This window comes from Apium graveolens, chromosome 1, assembly GCF_009905375.1.
Source record: "Apium graveolens cultivar Ventura chromosome 1, ASM990537v1, whole genome shotgun sequence".
NCBI classification, from domain to species: Eukaryota; Viridiplantae; Streptophyta; class Magnoliopsida; order Apiales; family Apiaceae; genus Apium; species Apium graveolens.
In genome coordinates, this window is record NC_133647.1 from 191,339,904 (window position 1) to 191,367,748 (window position 27,845).

General features: G+C 33.8%; 4 protein-coding genes across 4 annotated transcripts; 2 read left to right on the forward strand and 2 right to left on the reverse strand.

Moving 5' to 3' along the window:
• Positions 1 to 3,908: 3,908 nt before the first annotated feature.
• Positions 3,909 to 4,929, forward strand: LOC141723360 (peptidyl-prolyl cis-trans isomerase 2-like). The gene has a single exon (XM_074525150.1). It carries the CDS (start codon positions 4,304 to 4,306, stop codon positions 4,847 to 4,849), a length of 546 nt encoding a protein of 181 aa, XP_074381251.1. The 5' UTR covers positions 3,909 to 4,303; the 3' UTR covers positions 4,850 to 4,929.
• A 1,756-nt stretch (positions 4,930 to 6,685) lies between these two features.
• LOC141674195 (uncharacterized) lies at positions 6,686 to 8,400 on the forward strand. Its single transcript, XM_074480921.1, has one exon. The coding sequence runs from the start codon at positions 6,878 to 6,880 to the stop codon at positions 7,988 to 7,990; it is 1,113 nt and encodes a 370-aa protein (XP_074337022.1). The 5' UTR covers positions 6,686 to 6,877; the 3' UTR covers positions 7,991 to 8,400.
• A 7,529-nt stretch (positions 8,401 to 15,929) lies between these two features.
• LOC141714020 (uncharacterized) lies at positions 15,930 to 17,440 on the reverse strand. The gene is made up of 4 exons (XM_074517569.1): positions 16,917 to 17,440; positions 16,633 to 16,769; positions 16,080 to 16,189; positions 15,930 to 15,995 (listed from the first exon to the last, which is right to left on the reverse strand). Exons 1-4 carry the CDS (start codon positions 17,438 to 17,440, stop codon positions 15,930 to 15,932), a joined length of 837 nt encoding a protein of 278 aa, XP_074373670.1.
• A 208-nt stretch (positions 17,441 to 17,648) lies between these two features.
• On the reverse strand, positions 17,649 to 19,881 carry LOC141714026 (uncharacterized). The gene is made up of 2 exons (XM_074517574.1): positions 19,557 to 19,881; positions 17,649 to 18,967 (listed from the first exon to the last, which is right to left on the reverse strand). The coding sequence occupies exons 1-2, from the start codon at positions 19,879 to 19,881 to the stop codon at positions 17,649 to 17,651; spliced, it is 1,644 nt and encodes a 547-aa protein (XP_074373675.1).
• Positions 19,882 to 27,845: the final 7,964 nt, after the last annotated feature.

A 27,845-nucleotide genomic window follows, 5' to 3' on the forward strand; every position in this document is an offset into this window, starting at 1 on the left:
TCAATTAAATTTAAGTTTTTTTTTCAATGTGTTAAAAACTAAATAGATAATGTCAATTTTAATTTATGAACTGACAATTATTTGACATCTTATAAAATTAACCTTGTATAATAGAGAGGATTAAAAGCTAAGTACACGCCGAGATCAACTTTAGTTAATGAATTAAGACATTAGCAATTATATTAAATCAACATAAACGTTAAATTAAAAAAAATAACATTTTTCTTAAAAAAAACTTATATTAATTGTAGTGTAATTTCTACCTTGTTGAATATTACGATTGCGGGTCTTGACTACTTTAATTATGCATTACTAATCCTTTCAAATTAAGCAAGGTAATTGTAAATTAGTAATGACTTTAATACTAAAATAGCTCATTACATATATGTTAATTTTTAGTTTCTTTTTATAAACATATTAATAATATTTGATAGATTAACTTCAATCTCTTTCTTTTACACGTACAGTGACTAGCCTGCTTGTATTCATTTAGTAAATACAAATTAAACGACACAAACAAAAAAATATGTATTATGATTAATGAGATATATTAAAAACGTTATGAACGTTATTAATGTTTTACATAAAATCATACACATTAATAGATACGCAACTTGTATTTGATATGTTTTAGACGCTATACAATATTTATCAATAAGAAAATGATCAAGAATTTTACTAATATAATTGTACGGTGTACAAAAAAATCTAGAAAATGACATGTGCCTCGCACGGGTTATTATGCTAGTATTTGTAATTTTAGTATATTTGTTTGGTATATAATTCTAAATAAAAATGATAGTGGTAAGATGAATTATATATTATGATGTATGATTTTCGATTTTGATTGTATATTTAAGATTTAGATATTGATGTTGTTAGGAAATATATTATTTTTTAAATTAATGAATTATTTTTTTTAAACTTAACCAGAAATTCCTACCGCATTCAAACTATTTCCTACCATCTTCAAACTACTTCCCACCATCTTCAAGTTATTTCCTAATATCTTCAAGCTATTTTCTACCATCTTCAAGTTATTTCCTACCGTCTTCAATAAGGTATTTCCTACCGAGGATTGTAGGAAGTGACTGGTAAATGATGTTTACATGACATTTTGGTATAATTCCTACCAAGTGGCCTAATTTCCAACCACTGCTCTTATTTCCTACCACTAATGGTAGGAAATAAGTATTTTCACATAACATCTTACTTGACATGTGGGTCCTTGACATGTGACTGTCCACATCAACATGTGGGGCCCATGTTGACTGTGATCAAACTCATTTCCCGCAAATGACATTTCCCGCTTAGGAATTTCCTACCATTCCTTATCGTTAGGAAATGGATCATTTCGTATCGATTTTGGGGCATTTCCTACCGATTCGTCGGTAGGAAATTCCCGTTTTTCTTGTAGTGAACCACAACTTATCCTATTATTAGAATAATAAATAAAGAGTGTTATATATCCGCTAAACTACTAAATTGTTAAACTACTAGATATAGTATACTTATCCTACTAATCCTATTATTTTTATTATAAATATATATTTATTATATATTTATATAAATATTTTAAAATTATAATATAACTGGATATATAAAAAAATTAAATATTAACGGGAACCCGTGCATCGGACAGGAATAACCGGAATGAGGTATAATTTGTAGTTTGGTTAATCCCTCATTTTGGTCATTCCTTTTAATCACAACCGTCAGATTTTTTTCATCAAATAATCAAAGCCGTAGATCCAAATGCTAAAAAATACGCTTCATAAGTTCTCAGCCTGTAAACAACAAATATTTATATTTTTTGTAAAGATACAAATAAGTTCTCAGGTTTGAATCCCGTTAACAGAAAATATTTATATTATTATTTATAAAGTTACATATATATTTTCAGATTCGAATCTCGTCAACAATAAATATTTACGAGTACGATCTCTTTAATCATGTACTATTTATATTATTTGAACTTAATTTGAAATTATATATAAAGAAATTATAATTATACAATCATTATTTAGTATTTGATTATTTATATAAAATTTTAATAAAATTATATAAAATAAAAATAAAAATATATAAATATTAATCAAGACCTGTGCATTGCGAGATCATTAGCTAGTAAATATATAAAAAAAGTGTCCCGGAGGATCATGCAAAGTGAAAAATTGATTGCTTGAGAGTTGAGATCCTTCCGAGGCTAGCTAGTTAGCCTCTCGAATATACATACCATTGATACAAATTAGAGCATGTCATTGCAATTTTTTGGATAACTATTCAGAGTTTCAACTGAATAAATATTCTAAAATTTAGTAAAGAAAAACAAAAAGAAGAAGCATTAAATCGAGTACAACAGAAGGATGGTATCTCAAAGTCAAAACCATGCGAACTGAAACCAGTCTGTGTAAACATAAATGTGTTTATAAAAATCAATTCATAGTCTATTTTAAGATCTGATCCATCTTTATGTAGTACCCCAAGTCTGTTGCCCGGGTCATTGAGTACTGTTTGTTATTAAGATTATTCAATAAGTTCATGCATCACTGTTCACTATTATTATTTCTACTGACATTTGACATTCTAATATTTAATGTGGCATTAAATGTTAATCCAGCAGATGATGGGTGCATCCATGCATCACATGATTCACCCTGTATGTTGATTCTGAAGCAAGTCATGGGCCGCGCTAGTTGCCTGACATTTAGAATTAAAATAACTTGTGTGCCCGTGATCATAAAATTAGAAGATGTGTGTTAAAATTTGATTGTTTTTTTAATCATAAATGTTAATGGACCCTGATATTTACATCAATTTTACCAATAAAAATACTCCAAATTCTATAAAATTTATTGTTTAATGTGTGCGACAAACCCTTAAAATAAATGTAAATTGTACAGTAACTTTTAATTAGATCAGTAGGTGTTTCCATTATTCTAAAAAGCGAAAATCGACATTATTCGGTAGAGTAACCTTTCGGTGATTAATCGAATAATTGATGATTAATCGAATTAATTAATCGGAGCATTAATCATATGTGTTTAATAAAATATAAAAATAATTAATTTTTTATACTAAATATATTAATCTAAGAAAATATTACGGTGATTAATCAGATTATAAAATCAAATCGACAGAGAATATTAAAATGATTAATCGGGCAAAATGGGTGATTTTTAGAAAAGAGAGTGTTTCACCAATTTGATGGCTATATATATACTCCCTCTGTCCCTTTTTAAATTTATTATTTTAACTTTTAACACTATTCATGATAAGCGATTGACTATTAATATAATCTATAAGATCAAATATAGTCATGAGTGATCTTGTTGAATTTGTATTTATAAGTATTTTAATATAATGAAATTTTTATATTTAATATTAATACAAAATTAAAAATATTAACAATCGCATTGGTTGTCCAATACAAAGTATTTGTGAAGTGCTTGAATGTATGCAAATACTTACCCCTTACTCCCGAGTTTTAATTAGAAAGGAAAGCAAGTGGTGGGTGAGCAAAGTAGTTTCACTTGCATTACATTCATATTTGTGTTCCCGAGTTTTTAAAAGGAGCGAAAACAAGTGATAATAAATGTAAATTTAACAAACTTTCATTCCAAAACTTTCACTCTAAAAATGGGATGAAAGTACTTTAACTCATTACCACTTACTTCATTCCCTTTAAAAAACTCGGGAGCGAGGCCTTATCTAATCTACTGCACTTCTTCTTCACATTTCAATTATTCCTAAACACATAAAAATGGCAAGTCCCATAGTTTTTTTGGATATGACAACCGATGGACAACCGGTGGGTCGCATGGAAATGGAGCTATATGCAGATGAATGTCCGGTCAATGCTGAGAACTTTCGTGCACTTTGCACCGGCTAGAAGGGCATTGGGCGCTTTGGTAAGCCCTTGCATTACAAGGGTTCCTATATTTATCTTGTGGATTCAAGATTGGGCTATGTCCTGGGAGGTAATATTAATAACAAGGGAGGGGAGTCTATCTATGGTGACAACTTCAATACTGAGAAATCGGTCAGAAAGCATGACAAGCCAGGAACTTTGGCAGTGAACTATATAGGATCAGGAACATCGAACGGATCGCAGTTTATCATTTCCACCAACGACAGTTCTTATCTAAAACAAAATTATCCAAATGTTTTTGGACAAGTTGTCAGCGGCTTTGATGTGCTTAATGCTATTGGTACTACTCCTTCATCCTCCAACAGGCCTATCAAACCGGTGATCATAGCAGACTGTGGGCAGCTAATCAACGGAAAGACTTATGGCCTTAACATGACACCCGAGGTGTTCTTCGATATTGCAATAGGTGGCACATCATCTGGTCGTATCATAATGAAACTTTTTTATGATACCACTCCAATCACTGCTCGGAATTTTCGTTCACTTTGCACAGGAATGAAGGGAACTAGCAAGATATCAGGCAAACCCTTACACTACAAGGGATCCACTTTTCACCGAATTATTCCGGGAGTCATGTGTCATGGTGGGGATTTCACCCTTGACGATGGAAGTGGAGGAGAGTCCGTTTTTGGTTCTGACAAGTTTCTTTCTGAAAATTTCATTAAAAAACACACTGGTCGTGGAATTCTATCTATGGTGAATACTAAAAAAGGAGCTGACGGATCCCAGTTCTTCATTTGTACGACAAAGACAGATTGGTTGGATGGGAAACATGTTGCGTTTGGAGAAGTTGTACAAGGTATGGACGTTGTCAAGGCAATGGAGAATGTCGGATTGCCAGATGGATCGACTACCAAGCCAGTAACAATTATTGATAGTGGTGAGATCAATTTTGAAGACGAGGAGGAGCCCTATTAAATTGTTCCACCATATATATGGTTTATGCACGAGAGATTGTATCTAAAGACTAGGAATATGGTCTTAATTTTATTTCTTAATAGTTCCTGTTCCTTATGGAAATATTATGGTGATTTGCTTCCTAATCTTATGCTACTGATGAGATTAATGAATAAATGCAACATATCATGCTATCTGCAATTTTATTAAGAGAAAGGGAAGGTGAAAGCCGGTAAAATAGCTCAAGTATATTTTTTACTGTTAATCTGCATCTGCAAGATGGAATTGCATGATATATTTGTGGACTCTGATTCATATACTAATGCTGGTGATTTTACTATTTTTTTCTGCTAGCCATGGAGTGTATGAAAGCCTCGAACTCGGCATATTGCCTTCCTTTATTGTCATTCTATAGAAAGAAAGGAAGGTGGGAACTATTAAATGTCAATGTGAACTTCACAAAACTTTTAATGTGCTAGTTTTTTCAGTACTATAGATGATCTGGTACAACTCCGAAAATGAAAACCTTGTTTCTTCAGTAATTGTGAGGACACTGGAAATGTAATTTTGAGTCTTTAATTTTCTTACCGGATTAACGTATTTTTCTTAAATATTAGGTCAAAGGAACAATGAGTAAATTCTCGCTAGCACATTGGGACAAAGATGAGTGGCACCCTCTGCTTGGTCCATGGCAATTTATTCAAATTTTAAGTCTCTGCATTGAGTTTTTAACTGTGGAGCTCAACAAGTTCTTTCTTATGTTCTATCTTTCGATACCTCCTCCGATTAACCCCCTTATTCTGTAAAGACTGGTCTTATGGTGGCTTATAGCAATACCTGTACAACTTCTATCTACATGATATGTACAGTCTTATTCTCTCACCAGGATAGAAACACTATACTTGATCTAGTGACTTGAACTAAACCCGAACAGTTACTTCATCTAGTTAAAATTTTGTTGCTTCACAAAGGCTGAAAATAAATAACGATACAGAGTGTGTTTAATCAATCAAATTGGTTCTTCGAAATATGTTCTTCAGTGATCTGACAGGTTTTATAGAATACTCACATGAGTATTATGCTAAAATCATTCCGAACAGTGTCTGCGTTGGATAAATTCTATAAAACTGATAACTGGCTCTGGCATTTTTACATTTATTTGCAGTGCAGTAAATAACGGTAATCTGATTTTAGCTGAAATGCCGATGATAATAATTATAAAGGATCCGTCAATAATCACGCACCCACTTATTTTTGACAAAATTTGAAGGCTCGATCATCCGTGAAGACCGTGAGAGAGATATCGCCAGAGCAAGAGGCTACCGGTGACTAAATCCATACTTGTCAACAAAAAACAGAGACTACCCTTTTGAAATTATAAAAATACACTTCTGGTTTGATATATGGATACTCCCGAGTTGAAACAGTAAATTACAGCTATAGAGATATTAATTTTTTTTTAATACTTTCTATTGACATTGAATCTCTATCAAACATTTAGAGTTAGAAGATTTACATTGCGTTCACTTCGTGTGAATGGAATGAGTCTGGAATAGAATGAACGAAAGGATGAAATGAGGAATGAATGGAATGACGTAATAACAATGAGAGGAAATAGCAGGTTCTATCAATTAGCAAAAGAAGAAGAAGCAGGTTCTACAAAGCAATATGATTTTCCTTTATGATGTAGATTTGTAAGAGTTGAACAAATTGTATACATGATGCATTATATGACATGCATCACATTATCCAATTATTGAAAGCATTTGACATTTGACATTCTAGTTTTAAATTGATACTAATATCCATCCAGATCCAGCACATTCAATTTTTTTTTAACTTTCTATTGATATCGAATCTATACCTAACATTTAGAACTGAAATAAATGTAAACTTCTACCTAACAATCAATAATATTGATTATATGGCTGTCTGAACAATTTGATGGCTATATATTTCCAAACTTCTTATTGTATGCAAGTTCTTATCTGCTGCACTTCTTCATATTTCAATTCATATTTCAATTATTCCCAAACACATATATAATAAATGGCAAACCCCATTGTTTTCTTTGATATGACAATCGGTGGAGAACCGGTGGGTCGCATGGAAATCGAGCTATACGCAGATGAATGTCCCATTACTGCTGAGAATTTTCGTGCACTTTGCACCGGCGAGAAGGGTATTGGTCGCCAAGGTAAGCCCTTGCATTACAAGGGTTCCAGTTTTTATCATGTGAATCCCTCGGATTCAATCGCCTATGTCCTGGGAGGTGATATTATCAATAAAAGTGATTACAGTAAAGGGGAGTCTATATATGGTGACAACTTTGATATTGAGAAGTCAGTCAAAAGGCCTGACAAACCAGGAACTTTGACAATGAACACCGGAAGAACAGGAGCAGGGAACGGATCGCACTTCATCATTTCCACCAAGGACAGTCCTTTCTTAAAACAATATTATCCCAATATTTTTGGACAAGTTGTCAGCGGCTTGGATGTGCTGAATGCTATCACTACTACTCCCACAAACTCTAATGTACCTACCAAACTGGTGATCATAGCAGACTGTGGGCAGCTCATCAATGGAACGGCTTATGGGCAGAACATGACTCCTGAGGTTTTCTTCGATATTGCAATAGGTGGCACATCATCTGGTCGAATCATAATAAAACTTTTTTATGATATCACTCCAATCACCGCTCAAAACTTTCGTGCACTATGCACAGGAACGAAGGGAATCAGCAAGACATCTGGAAAACCTTTACACTACAAGGGATCCAGTTTTCACCGAATTATTCCAGGAGTCATGTGCCATGGTGGGGATTTCACTCTTTACGATGGAAGTGGAGGAGAATCCGTTCATGGTTCTGACAAGTTTCTTTCTGAGAATTTCGTGAAAAAACACACTGGTCCTGGAATTTTGTCTATGGTGAATACTGATAAGGGGGCAGATGGATCCCAGTTCTTCATTTGCACAACAAAGACCGATTGGTTGGATGGAAAACAAGTTGCGTTTGGAGAAGTAGTACAAGGTATGGACATTGTCAAGGCGATGGAGGATGTTGGATTGCCAGATGGATCAACTACTACGCCGGTAACAATTGTTGATTGTGGTGAGATCAAATTTAATTATCCTGTTGAAGACGAGGAGCCCTATTGAATTGTATCACCTGGTATTTGAAGATTCAGAACATGATCTTCATTTAATTGTATTTTTGATGTTTGTGTAATAGTTCATGTGTTCCTAACAAAACCAATAATTGTAATTTGCTTCCTCTTTGCAACTGAGATTAATCAATGAATGCAATATCGAGGTCCTTACTCAGGAGGTGTAAGAACATAGAAATGGTAACCACGAGTACTCTGGGCTTCAACTTAAACCGCCTCCACAATTATTCAGAACAACGACCAACGTTGTCTTAATAACTCAAACACGAATTGCACACCATCTTCTCAACTCAGTTTCAGCTCAAAAAATCACAGATTGAGTATCTCGAATCAAAGAATTAGCTATAGAAATTAGTAAGTCGAGTAGTCTTGTTTTGCTTTGCTGTTGAAGATGCTATAGAGACCAAACCTGTACAACCACCAGAAGGTGTACACATTATTTTTGATAATTTTCTTGATTCTTTGATGTGGGTGTTTACATAATTATGATGCATTATTTATTTGAACGGAATTAATTAGATAGAGACTGAGGTATATCTGAATTGCCACATTCTTTTCTATACTCTAGAGTGATGCTGGTCAACTGATTCTGCTCCATAACATCATCTTCAATTGCCTGGAGTACAATAAGAGTTTAAGTCTAAGGTTTTGTTTTGCATTAAAAATTGCACCTGCTTTAAAGTATTCATAATATCACCTCAAGCATCCACTGTACATAATTGACACTGTTTTTTGTATTATTTGGACCATAGACAGCAAGTTGATCATTTGTAAGTTCTGTACCTAGATGAGGTGAATACAGATTACCTTCAAGTTTGAGTTCACGTTATTGACATTGTCATCCAAATTTTTAATTTTTTCTGGGGAATCTTCTAATGTTCGTTTCACAATGAACCGGGACTTATTCCAGCTCTCACTTTATGTGGTTTTTACTCATGTACTGTAATATCTCTAAATCATTAGTATTGTGGCGTAATGAAGAAGATAACCTGCTGGATGCTGCATAGTAGCTTCATATGAAATTAGATTCCATGGCATACTTTCTTGCATGTGCATACATGAAACCGGTGGTGGGTGATTGGATTTGCCGATAATCTATCTGCAGAAGCATTCTTGAGACACCCCCGTATGATAGTATGAGGTCATTACTCGTCATTCCAGATGCAGCACCAAATCCAACTCCAAGAACTCCTAACATCTATACATGATCAACTGTTGTTTCCTTCATATTTAATTACACTTTTTCATTCCAGAACGGTTACATACTTAAAGCAGGCATCAAATTTCACCTAGAAAAGGTTAAGTATCCTTTTTATTGCAGGTTTGTCAGGGTCGACTTTATATGATCAACTGACAACCCTTTGTCTGTAACTGACATCCTTTTTATCTAGAGCGTAAGGAAGGATCATAGAGTTGCTTTGTTGCGATTTTAGAACTTTAACGCAAGTGCATGTATCGTCACAAGTTATAGCTAATTTTGTTCCACAGAGACCACATCAAAGTTATTAAGTACTGGATACTACTTTTCTACTAGTATCATTGTTTTTGACATGATTCAGATTCCTCTTTCTTGTATTTTCTACATTTGAGGGGCTAGAACACCAGATACCACTGTACGTAACAAAATAAATTTGAAAAGCTTCTATGTTTTTCCGTATTGTTGAAGATAGCAAACTTTGGTAAATGAGCTTAGATCTCCACTGTTTACATAAAAGTATTCATTATTCATATAGAGTTAGAGCACTACACAAAATGTTTGTTTAAATGAAAGATTCATCATTCATGTGTCTCGGCAAAAGAACTATGTTATCAACTGTGACTATTGATATCAGATCTGCAACAACTCCTCTATGACTTATGGGCTTAATTGTTTCCATTTTTTAGATTTCTTTTTCAGAATATTTTTTTCTAGAGAATGTTTAGAATTAATCTCTATAACAACATTACTTAACATCTTTGTTGTCAAAGTATATGTCACTGCCATTATACTACATGTCTCGTTGAATCCTCTTTAAAAATCTTTTTAGATAAACCACATGATTTCTTTTAATCATAATCTTTTTTCATAATTTTAATTTTTGAGTAAATAAAATGTTGCTTTATATTATTTATTTAACCCCGTTTTTTTAGTTTACGTAGTTTAACTTATAATTATATCTACTTCTATATATTAAAATGGGAATATGAATAAATTGAGCCATTTTAATGGCGGTAAAATTTTGCCCTTTTATGTTGAAAAATTATAAAAATGTCATTCTCAAACAATTTTTGTTAAAAATAGGTATATTGTTGTATCTACTAAACCTCAAACCCCCTACTCAAAAACCTCATATCATTACCATTGTGCTACATATATTTTTGAGTTTACATTAAAATTCTTATTAGATAAACTACATCTTTTTTTAGCAAATTCATTTTTTTATTACTTTAATTTTTGAGTAAATAAAATATTAGTTTATATTATGTATGTGCCTCCTTTTTATTGAGTTTTTGTAGTTTTATTATAAAATTTTAGAAATACCACCCCTCGTATTTTTGTCACTCACTTCACATTTATAAATTTTCTTAGTTAACACCGATAATCTTTTATATATTTTATTAAATAATTTTTTATAAAAAATATTATTTAAAAAATTATAAAAAATTTAAAATAATCTATAATTTTATTGATCAATGTTTTACATTATGATATAATATATATTTTTAATTTATCATTCATTTACATTATAAATCAATTTTAATATGATTTGATATTAAAAATATGAGATATTATCAATATTTTTATATATAACGAATCAGTAGACTATTTTTTATTTAAAAATATACTAAAAATACAAAATTATTATTTTTAATTATTCCCTGCATTCTCGTGAGAAACCCCGTTCCGGCCGGGATTGATGATTAAAAGAATTCCCATTTAGGATTCAAAGTCTGTTCGAGGATCAGATGTGGGGATAGTACTCTCCGACTCCGAAGTGACCCGATACATATTCCTATAAATAAAATTTAAATATTTTTGTTATATGATATAGTTTTAATTTTTTTTATTAAATAGGATCATTAGCTTATATTAAATATTTAATCTCAAAATTTTCGGGGTAAGTTAAAATTGATCATTATGATAAAATATACGCTCTCACCACTTAAGTTGTCTAATACCGCTCTAATAGTATCTATACAAAAATAAGACAATTTAATAAAAAGTTAAAACAATCATTTATCGTATTCAAAAATTATTTTTATATAAATATATATTCGTTCAAGATAATATTTCAATAAATATACAGGATCATGCCTCACATGCATTTTACGCTAATTGATATTTAAAACTGAACTTGTGCTATCTTTTTATATTTTCGTGGGACTTTCAAGTTATTGGACTCAAAATATCAACACAATTACACAAATACTAAATTTTGTGTTATTTGGTATTGTATTATTCATCATTCATGTCAAATTGCTTGGTCCACCTACAATGTATAACTGATGTAGATTCACTGGTGCAACTCAGTTATCAATTTCAGAGGCCTCCCCCCAGCAGAGCAGAACGTCAGAAGCTTTTATTGAAACAATATTTGCTAATTATAATTTTTGTTAAATGATAGTGGATTAAATTAGTTTCTCACCATATACTGGATGATAATCTACCTGCAGATGCATCATTGAGACAATCCAAATGAGCTCATTTTTCGTCATTTCATATGCAGCACCAAATCTTTCTCCAAGAAGTCATGACATCCATACATGATTAAGTGCTGTTTCCTGCATGTTTAATTACACTTTCTCATTCAATAAACGCATCTATGGAACTGTTACACACTTAATATAAACAAATTTCACCAGGAGAAGGTTATTAAGTAGGCTTTCAACTTTGCAGTTTTGTCAGGGTCGACTTCACATGATCGACCGACAACCCTTAGTCTGTAACCAACATCCTCTGGGTAAGGATCACAGAGTTGATTTGTTAGGATAATGTTAGTAATTTTACAAATTTAATGCAAGTTCGTCACAAGTAGTAACTAAATTCTTTCAACGTACACTAAATCTAAATTGTTAATTGTTCCACGTAGACTAAATATAAGTTGTTAAGTACTACACGATACTTCTCTTCTAATTCAAGTCAAAATAAAAGTTGGTTTTTATTACCTTCGTTTCACGGAGTACTTGTAATTAGATTTTTTCACAACTGAAGAAGTGGCTGTTTGGGTTACCGATCTGTTAACTTATATGTCATTTAAGAGCATTTTATTTATCACTGACTGTTTGAGTGATTGTCAAATTGATCATTTTCAACAGCTTATATGATGAAATATTGAAGTAAGGGAGCTTAACTTTCAGACTCACATTCTCACGTTTCTTGTACACGTCACAGGTGAAACTCTATTTATCATATATTTTTATTCTTATTAAACTCAATACCTAATATTTACTTATATGTAGTTAAAATATTATTATTTAATATTAACTATATTATTCATATTTTAATTATAACTATAGGGATCAAAGCCGCGCTGCGCGGCGGCCTTCAAAACCGTAAGATCTAAGTTTAATTATAAACATATTTTTTTATCATACATTTAAGCTGTTTCTTTTATTTTCTTGTTGATCATTTCTATGAGACACAAAAGAATTTAAAGTTATAAAAGAGACTGAACAACATAAACTGAACAATATAAATATTGTTAATTTTTGCGGTTGTCAAGCCAAACATGCAGATTTCCGGTCAACAATCACAAACCAAGCTTCCATGTGAATACAAGTTTTACAACCATTAAACAATCCAGCTTTACTTTTACCCTCTTCCAGCTCATTAATCCAACCCAATTTTTATTTTTTGCCATTATTTCATTAGTTAGTTACAATATCACAGAGTCCATGCATTTGGCTACCAGGATGGTCAGGCAAAACTGCCCTAAAGCCGTGCTTTAAAGCTGTACTTCTCTCTTGATCAAAGACTGTTGTGGCAAAATTTTGGTCGATTCAATCCAACTCAAACTTATGACACCACTCTTTCACATAGTTAGCTCTTAGTTGCAGCAAAGATGTGCCAACATGTCCAAATTGAAATTAGTAAATGGAGAAAATTAAAGTGTCCATCATCATTCTATCAAAATATAGTATTGATTTTTAGTTCAGAGAATAAAAATGATCATTTATCAATTAATTCACTAACAAATATATTATTTCCATGTAATTTTAAAAATAATAAAATATATTAAAACATTTATTTAGCACCTCAACAAAATTCTCCGTTATCATCAAAGAAAGTTATGAATACCACCTATGATTATTTTTCACACTGCAAGTAATCTATCTCCATACATAATACATTGTATAATTGGTGTGTAGTTGCCTTCAAATCATTAAGGCATTAGATACATTAGGTATAAATGATATTTTTTAACCTGCATAGTTTTAGCTACCTGTGTATAACTAATTTTCAAAGATTACATGAATGTGTTTATCAATTTAATTATTTTGAGGAAGCTGGTAGACTTTTTGCTAATGAAAGGGCTACACGTAAAAGATTTACACAAATAGTGAAGGTGTAGAGACGCATTAGATTGAATCTAAACAAAAGACCACCAACTATTATACTTCTTTCAAGTATTAAAATCAGAACATCTTGTAACCACCCAACAGCATAGTTGATACGTGGAAGAATACATGAAGATAAAGTCATACTGAATTTGCTGACTGGAATGTGCAAATATGGCTAGCAATTATGATTTCATCTGGAATTAATATACCCCAACTCATGGCATCAGCTACTCTGTGAATCTAAAACAAAACAATGGATAAAAATTATCTCAAATAATAGTACATAACCCTTAATTTGAACTACATAAAAGTGCTGCAAAAACATGTGTAAATCTGCAGAATTTTGATGCAAAAAACTAATGCTGAATTTTGTTATAAAATCTGCAGAAAACTGTTGAAATATGTAGAAATATGCGGAATATTGATGAAAATTTTTGCTGTAGAAATATGTTTAATAAATCTGCAGTTAGCTGCATTTATAATTTTCAGAAAACTGCTACACATATATGCCAAAGTCTACAAAAAAAATCATATGTTGTAGTTTCCAGATTCCGTCATTCTTGTTTATGTGTTACACGAGTCACAGTAAAGTCTATAATTTCTCAATATTTAGCAAGGGTAAAAATGATTCAAAAGTGCAATTTATAAAAAGAAAATTGAAGGTTTTATATTTTAGTAAAAAAATCACACCTCTTGCTTGTCAATAAATAATCACAGTAAAGTAATGTCAATGGGACTATAGGTGAAGCAGGAGTTCTGTTCTGCCAAGTATTGAACCATATTCTAATTCTATGATAATTATTTATGTTCTGGAAAGATTCGTAAGATACAAAATATATTAGGTAAGTTCACTCTTGTTATGAAGTCTAGTTATCAACAATTTATAGGGCAATGTTCCTTTGTAGATCTTCCTGCTGCCGCATGAGGAGACGAATCCAAATCTCCCCGTGATCGTAAAAGTAAATGAGGCAAGTTATTGTCAGGTATTGCAAAGTTACAAATAGAACGTAAATTCATTGTTTGGATAAGAGTATAAGACCAAGTGACTATAATATATGGTATATATATTCTTAAATTAGGCTACAAAAGTATTTTTTATTAGAAGACAAATGGTATTCAGATTCAATGACATTTACACGAATAAACTACATCTTCCGCAATCCAGAATGCAACTTTATTTAGAAACATACTTTAAGAGATGTCGCATCAAGGTTATGATGGTTAATATTGTAAAAATCAGAAAGTCATACATTAAGAGAAGTCTCATCAGTGATCATCTTGTGTCCTGAACCAAAATATAGGTGTACTGTCTCCTATATCATCCAATCAACACTGCAAAAAAGTAGAGGAACTTCACTCAAACATAATACCCCAAAATCAAGCATTCACCATTAACGGTAGGAAAAAATGTTGTTTGCAGATGTACTCTCTGTATCAGGATAACTACACCCTTTTTTGAAGACTTTAAACACGAAATTCTTACATTCTAATCATGTAATTAAACAATTAACTCATGATTTATAATATACCAAATCAAATCCATCCAATATTCATACTCTAAACTAAGTGAAAAAATGTTATATAATACTATTAAAAATTGATAGGCATATAAAAGAAAATCTCATGCTATAAAAAATAGAATGATGTCAGGAGTATACATATATCTTGCTAACTCGAGCATTGATGAGATGTTGTTCTTCCCTTTGGAGACTGCAACCAGTCACATTATTAAAAAAAACAATACTACGTATAATATTATACATATATATTGTTGCAAAGGAAAAGTGGATTTTTCCCATTAATAGAAGAAATATGTAGCAAGAAAAACTTACCAACCAAGATGAAATTTTGAATAACCCTTAAGAAGGCTGATAGCATATATTAAAATCATTACTTTAACCTACTTTTACGTGCATAATTGCAAAAGGAATGAATATTGGGCAAAGAGGAGGTGGTATACCATCTATTATGGAGGCTATGACTGAATAAGAATTTGTTGAGTGGTTACAAAATGCAGTGCATGCTGGAATGCTTTATAATTTTGCGGAGGGTAATTCAGATAGTCCTCATGCACGTGCTTGGAGCAGCTCCAAAGGTTGTGTAAGCAATCTCGAGGCTGGTGGTGCTAGTAGTACCCGTGGTTATAGTAAAATAGAATCTAAACTAATCAATTTAATTGTTAAAGAATAAATGAAATAATTAAAGTTTTTTGGAAGCTAACCTTTTTTTGGAACATGGATTTATTCGCAGCTTCTGTTCTCCTCCTCAATAACTATAACAAACTTTTGGGTCATGTTTTAATGCTACCTGACTATTTGGCAAATATGTAGTATACTACCTGGTTAATCAATTTTTTGCATTTTTACCATTTAGTACTGAGGTTGAACTTATCATGGCCCTGATGTCGTTTGCATGTAATCATCTGATTCTGCAGGGATCCCCAAAAAAGAATCACTCTGCGAATGAGACACCTTAAATCAACATGAGTTAATATACGAGTATCAGATAGATTAGGTTCAGAGGTAGACATAATGACGTACCTGTGTGGTACTGTTGGTAGGTATAATATTTTCAAATACTTCTCTGTAAATAATGTTTTTTACGAACGTTTTATCTTCCATCTCGTCATCGGCATTTATTATTACCAGTCCTTCTCCGAGGTCACACGAGATATGACGACATAATACTGGCCATGACTGAAAACTTGGCTCGGCAGATACAAGCCAACATGCTTGAGTGTTTGCCCCTGACTTTTATTTATCGTCATGGCGAAACATGGTGCTACAAGAAGTTGTCTCCGGTTAAGTTTGAATGGCCACCTTGATTTTTTTGGAGACATAATAATTCATGGAATTGTAACGTTTCGGCCAATATTTGTGCCTGATATGATATCGGCCCGAATTGACCATTTACCCAGACGGGTAATAAACAATCTAGTGCCGTTGCACAATCCTTCTGACTGGTTTAAATTTCTGAGTAGCATTATTGGCGTACCTTCTTTGAGTTGTATGTCATGATTCGGGATCCCGTTGAATTTTAAGCTATTTAGGAACTCCGCTGGATACAATAAATCGTTTTGATCTATTTTCATACTTGCTTTGCATATGCTGTCCGAGCTCAAGTATGTTCTGCTTTCACCGGGAATCATATCCATAATCATTGCATTCAACTCATGAACCATTTCATTCTTTGGTGTCAATATTGCCCGTTCTGTCAAGTATACAGGATCACTGTAGTTTTGTAAAAGGGAGGGGTAGATAGACTAGACTATTGATTTCATTGGATCTCTACAGGGCTCACAAAATAAATCTGTTGGTATTTTGACCAATTCATTATCAAAATCGTCATATATTGTCCCGTTTCCTACTTGTAACAACCATTTGTCAAAGGTAGCTATATTGTCTGCATCGGCCTTACTTAGACTATCATTATGGAGTCTCATATTTTGGTTGAGCTCGTATACCTTAAAAAATGGCCACAAATGGGATGAAGTTAGGGATGCATCAATAATATCAGCTCTTGTGCCTTTTGGAATGCCGGGCAATATTTGGCGAAAATCGCCCCCACATACTACTGTTAGCCCACCAAATGGTTTGTCAACACTATTGTCAAACCTGGTTCTTAGAATATCCCTCAAGGTCATGTCCAAAGCTTCGAAACAGAATTTATTCGCCATGGGTGCTTCATCCCAAATGATCAAAGATGTCTTTAATAGAAGTTTGGCTAATTGGCTCCCATGTCGGATTTCACAAGTTGACTCTGTGGTGACATCAATTGGAATATGAAATCGTGAATGCGTTGTCCTTCCATTGGGCATCAACAATGCTGCAATGCTTGCGGTTGCAACTGGCAATACTATTTTCGATCTTGATCTTAGGTTTGAAATAATTGTATTCCACATGAAGGTTTTACCAGTACCACCATGTCCGCTGATGAAAAATAAATGGCCTTCTTCATCCTCAACAGATTGTATTATTGCGTCATAAGCTCTTTTCTAGCAAGCATTTAGAGAAATAACTGATTTTTCATGTTGTACCTTTAGCTCTTCTACGTCATAGTCCAGCTCCTCATTGACCAGCCTATTGGTTGAATCTCTCAGTAATGATGTGTTAAGTTGGGGGCATCCCATCTATGTCTCTCAAGCTTTTTCCCAACTTCTGCATGAGTGTTTCAATTTCGACCAATGTGTATGCTTCTACTTGTTCTTTGGTTAGCTGAAGGCATTTATTTCTGAATCTCTTCCTTTGCAGGGATGTAATATCTTCTGATAGTGCAGTGTATGTATTTTTCCAAAGTTGTGATGCATCAGAAACTTGACAGTATATCAGTATGGTGATAAACAAATTTCGTAATTCATAGTCAGTGACCCATATGGCAGCTTCATTCAAGCAGTCAATCCATTCTTTATCATCATCTAACAACCCCAAAGCATAATATGCGGCTTTGAAAGTTTTATATGTGACCCCGTTTACTGTTCTTATGCATTCGAAGGAAGTGCTACCTTTGACAACATTGAGAAGCATTCGCATGTAAAATCGCTCTCCGGATGAAGGATGGGCAAAGTAAATTATACCAATCGATATCCCTTTTTTTCTCCTTGTCCATATTTTGTCTCGAGTGTTCCAAACCCTCCGAGTTGGAAAATCTGAGTAAGTTAGTTCACGTGCATCTTCATGATTCTTGTTTGTCTCTAGCCATTTTGTGAACTTTGTTTTTTCAACTCCGGGCATGGAAAGCACATTCTCGACACACTTGTCTTCTTCAAATATTACTGTATGTTCTCCATGAAGGTAAAATGGTAATCTCTCAACCGATGGATGTCTATGATTTATATCAAATTGAAAAATTCTCCAGCACGCTTCTGTGGCAGATATATATCTACAATCAAGGTAAGCTTTGATCTCATCTATCCGATTTACCGAGTCAATTGATTCAAGTGTTGCGTTTGCTCTATCAGACCCTTTATTGACATACTTGAACAGATATTTTATCGATCTTGAGTAATTGCAAACCTCAATATTGATGTGTGCATCGAATTTGACAATCAAATTGCGATTGTAAGGTACTACGAAACGATTATCTATTATGAGATCCTTCTTCTTGACATGAATGTCGTTGTTCCTCCTCTTATATATTGGGAATCTTTCGGAATATATTGTTGTCTGATCACTGAATTTTTTCGGGAAATGTCTCGCACACTTGTCTTTTATCATGTATGGAGAGTTTTTATTGAGTTGGCCACATGGTCCATGAATCATATGTTTTTTCACAGCATCATACCCATCAAGATCAACATTGGGGTCAGGAATTTCAACACTTACAATTTCATCAATCCGTGACGTTGTAGGATTTTCCATTGTCTGGTCCAAAAAAAGTAGGATGTGTGCATGTGGCAATCCTCTTTTTTGAAATTCAATTGTGTATAAACCTGCAAGGGGAGGATAGTTACATTCATTATTAAAACTTAAGATAATTGCATATAAATGTGTTAAAACCTGATTTAAAGTAATATATAAAAGGATGTTAATATGGGGTTTTTCATTTATTTATTATTAAATGCTCTTGTAGTGTTTCTATTTATTTTATATAGCTTTTAACGATTAATATTGGTAAAACTTTAAATATAAAATTTAAAAATGACCACTTCAATACTTATAGGAAGAAGAATTATAAATTAATAAATTTTATAATAATAATTATTAATTTTTGCATAAAATACTGGATTTATTATTCAAGCATGCCTGACTTTTTGGCATTGTAGTAAAAGATTCTATGTAATTATTTGTTTAAAACAAAACTTGATAAATAAATGATAAGAATATTTATAACTAAGTGCTAAACTATTGTAGTCAGGGAACTGTATCTACAATTCATATATTAATTTAGTATTTTTATGAATTAAATTTTCATTTATCGATAATAGGAGTGTCTTTCACATAAACCAGATTGTTGAATCCGTGATGATGTGTGCGTGATAAGAATGACATGGCATAAATATGTAAAGTTAGTAAACTTACTTGCAATTATCCTTCCAAAAGGTTCTTCTCTTTTCAAATCTTGCATTAGCCGAAATAGCTTGATCTCGAAAACTCTACATATAACATCCACCCGATTGCTATCGTCTTTTTGTCCAATCAATTGGAGCATATCATTTATTTCTGGCCATTTCGGGTTGCAAGTAAAAGTTATAAACAAATTTGGATATCCTTCCCACTTACAAATAACCATTGCATCCTGGTAATTTTGTACCCTGTACCTGGGTCCATCGGTGTGTGAAGAAGGTAGGATAACTGACTTCCCCACTTTTCCACAATCTGAATCGCCTCTATGAACCGCATCCATTAGTCCGGAATAGAGGTCCGATCTTAGTTTTTTCTGATTCAGTCGTATCCATCAAAATCTCTCCTCCTCAATTGTCATGTAACAATCAACTATATATTTTTGTAGCAGTCTTTCACTTCGAAGAAGTGTTTGTCCCTCGTTCAACCTTTGTTGTAACCTGAAGCAATAATACTGACACATTGTCAATTTTTTGCCATCTCTCAATGTTATTCCGGGTCTATATCCATATTCACCATGTGGATGTATTAACGGGTATGTCATGGCCATGTAGCTTGGATGTGAATCACTTATCTGTTGTGGACCGTGCCTCCTATGGTGTACAACAACATCACGCTCGCATATTTTCTTGTCGACATCACCCACGATTAAGCCGGCTATTTTAGAAGCTGTTGGCATGTCATGTTGGCGCCCATTTTGGGATCTTCTACATGGGATTCGCAAGTGAAATAAAGCATCTGATTCTGTGTTGTACCTGTCCCTTGCCTGCCTGAAGGATTTTACCAAATGATTGTTTGTTCCGTCCAGCATATTGGATAACTGAGCGATAATTTCTTCGTCAATGGCTAGATTAGGGCCATTCCTTTGCATTGTGCCAATTCTATTTCTAACTTCGTTCTCAGTATCGTATATGTAAAGCTGCGCATACTTTGGTCGTTCTCCTTTTTCTGGTACTAATGAACCTATAAAATGAATATTGACACCGCTAACCCGGAAGACATATGGGCCTCTTGTTTTATTTATTGTCGAGTCGACTCGGACTCCTAATGATGTAATTGCGAACATGCAGTTATATGCCCTTATGTTTTCCATGAATTTAGTGCCCTTTTTTCCAGATTCAGGTGATTGTAAGTACTTGAGTATTGCAGGCGGTTCTCTCAACAATAGTATATGTACCCATCCTTCCATGCAATAAAAAGTAAACTTTGGTTGTGAAACATTGTGTGTTTTTTGAATTCTTTCCTCATACCATAAGATGGCACCACATTATTTGCATGTGTATGTAGGTGGTCCAAAATTTCACACATAAGGTTTACTAATTGTCAATAAACATACCAAAATTAGTCTAATAATTATTTCAGAATAAATTTTGTAGATATGGAAATGATTTGTGCATATTGAATAATATGAAGGTAGCATGTTGGTAAATAATACTGCATATATTAACAGGGAGTTTCAATATAAATTTACAGGTTAAAGTCTGACCTTTAACTTTATTTGCACGTCGGGAGGGAGTCACTTCCATTGGTGCAATATCATTTTTAACAGTACCTGCATCATAATTATAAATTTTGATATTTTGTGCATGTTTTATTCTTGTATGGATATATTTGTATTCAAAGAAAATATAGCATGTAGTCATTATAACATTACCATTCCTTTGAAGTGATTCAAAAGATATTTGAAGCTTGTCCTCAAGATTGACTTGCAGCATCGAGTCTGTGTAGTATTTCACAATTGTTTGCATTGTATTAATCCATTCGTGTAGGTCTTCACTAAATTTTTCGTGGTTGATTTCAATTTTCCTCTTAAATCTTGCATGCTTGCATATTTTCTTTTGCAAGTGTCTTATGTTATATTGGGGACTTGGTGGATGGTTTCTAAGTCGTGTCTTTAAAATTCTTTCCTGGCGAGATAAAGCTGATATCTGTCTTTGCAAATGCGGTATTTCTATTGAGATATTCCTTGAATTAATATATTCTTCCACGCTTGAATAAAGAGATTCCATGTAGCCTATGGGGAATCACACAGAAATTGCAAGTATGAAACCGATTACTGAGATTAGTTAACTTAAATTGATCCACTAAAAGGTGAAGTGCACATACGGAGAAAATGTCAAGAGAAAGAGCAGGGTGGATAAAGGATAAAGGTGCATCTCATAAAAGGTTTGGTTTTGCATTCCAGATGTGTTTTGTGATCAGTTTTCACCGTTTATAAATTTACATTAACTTTCTTTTTGGTTAATTATTTTCCAGATGTGTTCTGACAGTCTTCCTTGGGCATGATTATTGGTTTGTGTATAAAAGTTACACAGACAATATCATATTAACAAAATCTAGGTCTTAACCCATAGATATTGAAAGTATATTTTTCGTGATTATCCTCAGAAGTTTAAACTTTGTGTATGTGTATCAAGTTAAAAATATTTGTCTAAAAACAGTGAAAACAAATTGTAAAATATCCATCAATTTAAGTGTATATTTGAAAAAACATGTTAAGAAACATCAATTGTGAAAGGTACACAAATAGAGAACAAAAGTAATTAACACACCTGATTGATATGTTAAAGTTCTTTGGTAAAATCTTTGAGTATATAGCCGCACTTGTAAGAAATCAGTAACAGAGCAATGAATGTCTTGGTGTTCAAACAAATATAACAATTTTCTGGGGTTGTTGCCAGACACCGATTCATCTTCGTTGACAGATACCCAGTAACAGCTGGGGTACGGGTTTTGAACAATTGCTTTCATTGTAATTCTAATTGAAGTTTGACTTCCAATTTTTTAATTAATTTGCTTTTACTTTTAATGAGGTTTTACTAATTATTTTTTTAGATTTTAAAATAACTCACCCAATTTGATTTTTGAACTGAGATATGTAAAAAAGAAAGTCATTTGAATTTTTTAAATTTTAGGGTCAATCAAATATAGTTTTTTTTAAATACACTTTTTAAAAAATATTTTCAAAAATATGATAATGTATAAAATATTTATTTTATAATTTTTTAAGTTTCATTTAAAAAAAATAAGTTTTGCAACTTATACAACTAACACGCAATAAAAAAACTTAACTTATTATATATTTTATAATTTTTTATTTTAGAAAAAATTAATGAATTTAGCAAGTATAGATTAAATTATATAAATTTGCAATATTTAAATTATTTAAATTATAAATCTTTAAAAAATGGTAAAAATGATCTTTATATATATATTTTTGAAAAGTTAAATAATTTTGAAAAATTATAAGATGCACCACCTAATCTCAAATCATTACAAAAATAATAACATAATTTAGTATATATTAGATAAGAGAAATAATTTCCTTTTGGTTTTTAATAAAATTGAAATATATTTCTTTCTTTTTCTTTCCTTTTTATGTATGCTTCCTTTTTTCTAAGTAAACAAATATAGAACAATGAGGAAAACATTATTTTCATATAATAGAATAATTTATTTTTTTTGAGAAAAAATAGAATAATTTCTTAAAAAATGTGAAGACACTTCTGACTTCTCTACCACCTTTTAACTTCCGGGCTCCAAAATCTTCATAAAAGTATCCACAACCCCACACCACTATGAATATAAGCAAAGATTACAGGTGTAAAAATATTTAACAGAGCATCATTGGCCTGTCCCTATGATCAACAACATTAAACATAAAGGAGGGTTACAGAAGATGGTGGGAAAGTTCCTTAAAGTGTGTCTCATTTTTCTTTATTCTCCTATAAATGATGTAGATCTCTACACAAACCAACCAGTTCTCCATCCAGAAATATACTAATCATATCATGAAGAGAAGATGAAGTATCATCCACCAATTCTTCTATACCACAATTGAGTAATTTTTCAACAATCGGTTCATATAAAGTAGTACAGACAAGTCCAGTGCTAGCAAGATTTTTTATGAGGCCACAATTTTCTCCATCAGCAGCAGATAAAAAACACAGCTTCCCAGTGAGAAGGGTGTCTGTACCAGCAGCATTATACATAATTATAAAAAGGGCCTATTTCTTTACTCCAAAAATATTGTGTTGGAATTTTTTGGTAATCTAATCTTGCTGTCTGAATAAGTTGATCGAGTACAGTTGTGGTATCTAGTTATTTAATAGTTTGATTTGGTCAGCTTGTTGTTAGCATGATTTTAGGATCTTGCTGCTGATTTTTAGCATCCATCTACGTATGGGTTTCTTCTATATAATCTTGTAATCGTTTTAGTTTATTATTAAGGCTGGTGAACATTTTCACAGAGTAAAAAAACTTTTGGTTTCTCAGTTTACACATACAGTTCATATCTATATTTATAGCAGGTGTTTAACCAATATCTGGTATCAGAGCTTGATATCAACGCTGTATGCCCAAGTATATGCCAAGAATGGCCGAAGAGAAAACAAAGGTGAAGGAGGGTTCACTCAGTTTAAGTTATCCTATGTTAACCAGGGGTAATTATACCGCTTGGGCCATGAAAATGAAGGCCTTTATGAAAGCACATGGTGTGTGGAAAGCTGTAGAAATCAGCGAAGGAGAAAAATCAACAGTTGACGAGAAGCAGGATCAGATCGCACTCGCTGCAATCTACCAAAGTATACCCGAGGATATACTTTTGTCTGTGGTAGAAAAGGAGACTGCAAGAGAAACGTGGGAAGCAATAAAAATTATGTGTCAAGGTGCAGATCGCGTAAAGAAAGCCAAGATTCAAACGCTTAAAAGCGAGTTTGAAACACTGAGAATGAAGGACTCGGATCAATTAGAAGATTTTTGTATGAAACTAAATGGTCTAGTGACTAACATCCGTGCTCTGGGTGAGGGGATGTCTGAGAGTTATGTGGTGAAGAGATTGCTTCGTGCAATGCCAAGCAAGTATCTGCAAATTGTGTCTACCATTGAACAATTTGGGGATTTTAACAAGATGACGGTCGAGGAGGCATTTGGTTCGCTTAAGGCACATGAGGAGCGAATTAAAGGACAAAATGACAATGGAGGAGGACAACTGATGCTTACTGAGAAGGAATGGACAAGGAGAGAGAACTCGAGTGAAAAACTATTGTTGACTAAAGAAGAGTGGATGAGCAAGACAAATAAGAACAGAGGTGAGAATTCAGGAACACAGAGAAATCGATGGGCAAGGAATGGCGGGCGTGGGAACCGCGACAAAAGCACTGTAAGGTGTTATAATTGTGGAGCATACGGTCATTATGCGTATGAATGTAAAAAGCCTCGGAAAGACAGGGAACAAAAGCAAGAGGTAAACATGACTCAGGCTGAAGAGGATGAGCCTGCTTTATTATTGATGAAGTGCGAAGATAAACATACAGACATGGTGTTATTGAATGAAGAAAAGGTGGATCTTATGCTCAGTAAACGCAGTGAAGAGGCCAAGATGTCACAGGTCTGGTATCTTGACAACGGTGCTAGCCAACACATGACAGGAGATCGAGGAAAATTCAAGAAACTAGATTAAACAGTCACGGGACAGGTGAGGTTTGGGGATGGATCCACAGTGGCCATTCGTGGTAAAGGAGTGATTTCGTTTCTATGTAAGAATGGCAAGGAATGGAAACTGAAAGATGTGTACTATATACCGACCCTGTGCAATAATATTTTGAGCTTGGGACAATTGGCAGAGGAAGGAAGCAAGGTAGTGTTGGAAGAGGATCAGTTGAGGATCTACAATAAGGAAGGAGCATTACTAATGAGAGTGAGGAGGTCTGCAAACAGACTTTATAAGATAAGCCTTGAGGAGATTCAACCTGAATGTGGATTGTCTAAGGTGGAGGAAGAAACGTGGTTGTGGCACAATAGACTTGGACATGTCAACTTCAGAGCAATGAAGCTAATGTCAAAGGAGGAAATGGCCTTGGGAATTCCTAAATTTGTACAACCAACAAGGAAGTGTGAGGGGTGTTTAATGTCAAAACATGCACGTAAACCATTCCCATCTCAGGCAATGTTCATTGCTAAGAAACCATTGGAGTTGATCTATGCTGATATATGCGGACCAATTTCTCCCTCAACTTTGGCAGGTAATCGATACTTTCTTCTGTTTGTAGATGATCGCACCCGAAAGATGTGGGTTTATATGCTTAAACTGAAAATTAATGCGTTTGAAGTTTTTAAGAAATTCAAAGCATTAGTTGAAAAAGAAACTAGAAGTGAAATTAAAATTCTGCGTACTGACAGAGGAGGAGAGTTTTGTAGTCAAGAGTTTCGAGTTTATTGTGAAGAAGTAGGTATTCAGAGATAATTTACAGCTCCATACACTCCACAACAAAATGGAGTTGTGGAGCGAAGAAACCGTACAGTAGTTGCGATGACAAGAAGTCTGCTAAGAGGCTCTAATATGTCATCTTATATGTGGGGTGAGGCAGTGCGACATTCAGTCCATGTGTTAAACCGTTTACCAACTAAAATATTGAAGGGAAGAACTCCATATGAAGCTTGGAGTGGACACAAGCCTGACATGAACCATATTAAGGTGTTTGGATGCATTGTGTATATGAAGATTCCATCAGTGTATACGAGCAAGTTAGATGATCGTAGTAAGGCTGTGGTGTATTTGGGTAAAGAACCGAGAACTAAGGCTAGTCGGTTGTTTGATCCTAACAGCGGCACTTTGCACATTAGTAGAGATACAATGTTCAACGAAAGGGAGTTTTGGAATTGGAAGGTGCCAGAAGATACGGAATTAAATTTTCCTGAAACTGTTGGGAGTGGTGGCACTATCACGATTCATAATGTTCACCAAGAAAGTGCTTACCAGGAAAGCTCGCAAACTGGTACTGAAGAACAGGAGCCACTTACACCAGTTCAAGCAAGTCACAATCAGAATTCAGAGTTAAATGCAAGTGAAGACAGTGCTGGTTCGATCACAGGTTCAACCACCAATAGTGCACCTCGAAACTTTCGGTTATTGAGTGAGATTTATGACGACACAGAACAAATTGAAATTGCAGATGACTTGTTACTGCTGAGTATTGAGGAGCCCAGCAACTTTGATGAAGCAAACCAAGAAGTTGAGTGGAAGAAGGCTATGATTAATGAACTGGAGTCGATCGAGAAAAATAAAACCTGGGTGTTGACTGAGCTACCACCAGGTCATAAAGCCATCAGACTGAAATGGGTATATAAGATTAAAAGGGACGCAAATGGAGTAATTACAAAGTATAAAGCGAGACTTGTCGCGAAGGGATATGTTCAAAAACAAGGAATTGATTTTGAAGAGGCATTTGCTCTGGTCACGAGACTCGAAACAGTACGACTCTTACTAGCTTTGGCTGCACAAAATGGATGGGAGGTACATCACTTGGATGTTAAATCAGCCTTCTTGAATGGTGATATATATGAGGAGGTTTATGTAAAACAACCACAAGGCTATGAAAAGGAAAACGAAGAACACAAGGTTTATAAATTGTTGAAAGCTTTGTATGGGTTGAAACAGGCTCCACGAGCCTGGTATGCACGTTTGAAAAAGTTTCTTGAGAAAGTAGGGTTTTTAAAGTGTCCGTATGAACATGCCGTGTACACTAAAAGGGAAGGAAATGAGTCATTAATCGTAGGGGTGTATGTTGATGATTTATTGGTAACGGGAACAAATGTTTTTAATATATTCGAGTTCAAGAAACAAATGCATGATGAGTTTGAAATGAGTGATATGGGCAAACTGACTTACTACCTCGGTATAGAGGTAGAGCGGCGAAGGGATTGCATAGAACTGAAGCAGACTGCGTATGCTAAGAAACTGTTGGAGAAAGCAGGTATACTAGACTGTAATGAAACGAATTATCCTATGAATCCCAAGGTTGTGTTGCATAAAGATGAAACAGGAAAACCAGTTGACTCGACCACGTTCAGAAGTTTAGTGGGTGGACTACGATATCTGGTGCACACCCGGCCTGACATTGCTTTCGCCGTGGGGTTAATAAGTCGGTTTATGGAGAAACCAACTGTTCTACATTGGAATGCTGCGAAACGAGTTCTACGCTATATAAAAGGCACGTTGGAATACGGACTGAGATACGCAAAGGGGTCGGGAAACCATTTGTTGACAGGGTTTTCTGATAGTGATTATGCGAGCAGTTGTACTGATAGGAGAAGTACCAGTGGAATGGCATTTTACCTAAATGAAAATTTGATAATATGGATTTCGCAAAAGCAGAGATGTGTAGTACTGTCGACGTGTGAGGCGGAGTTCATGGCTGCAACTGCAGCAGCGTGTCAAGGCATCTGGTTGCAGAAATTATTAAGTCA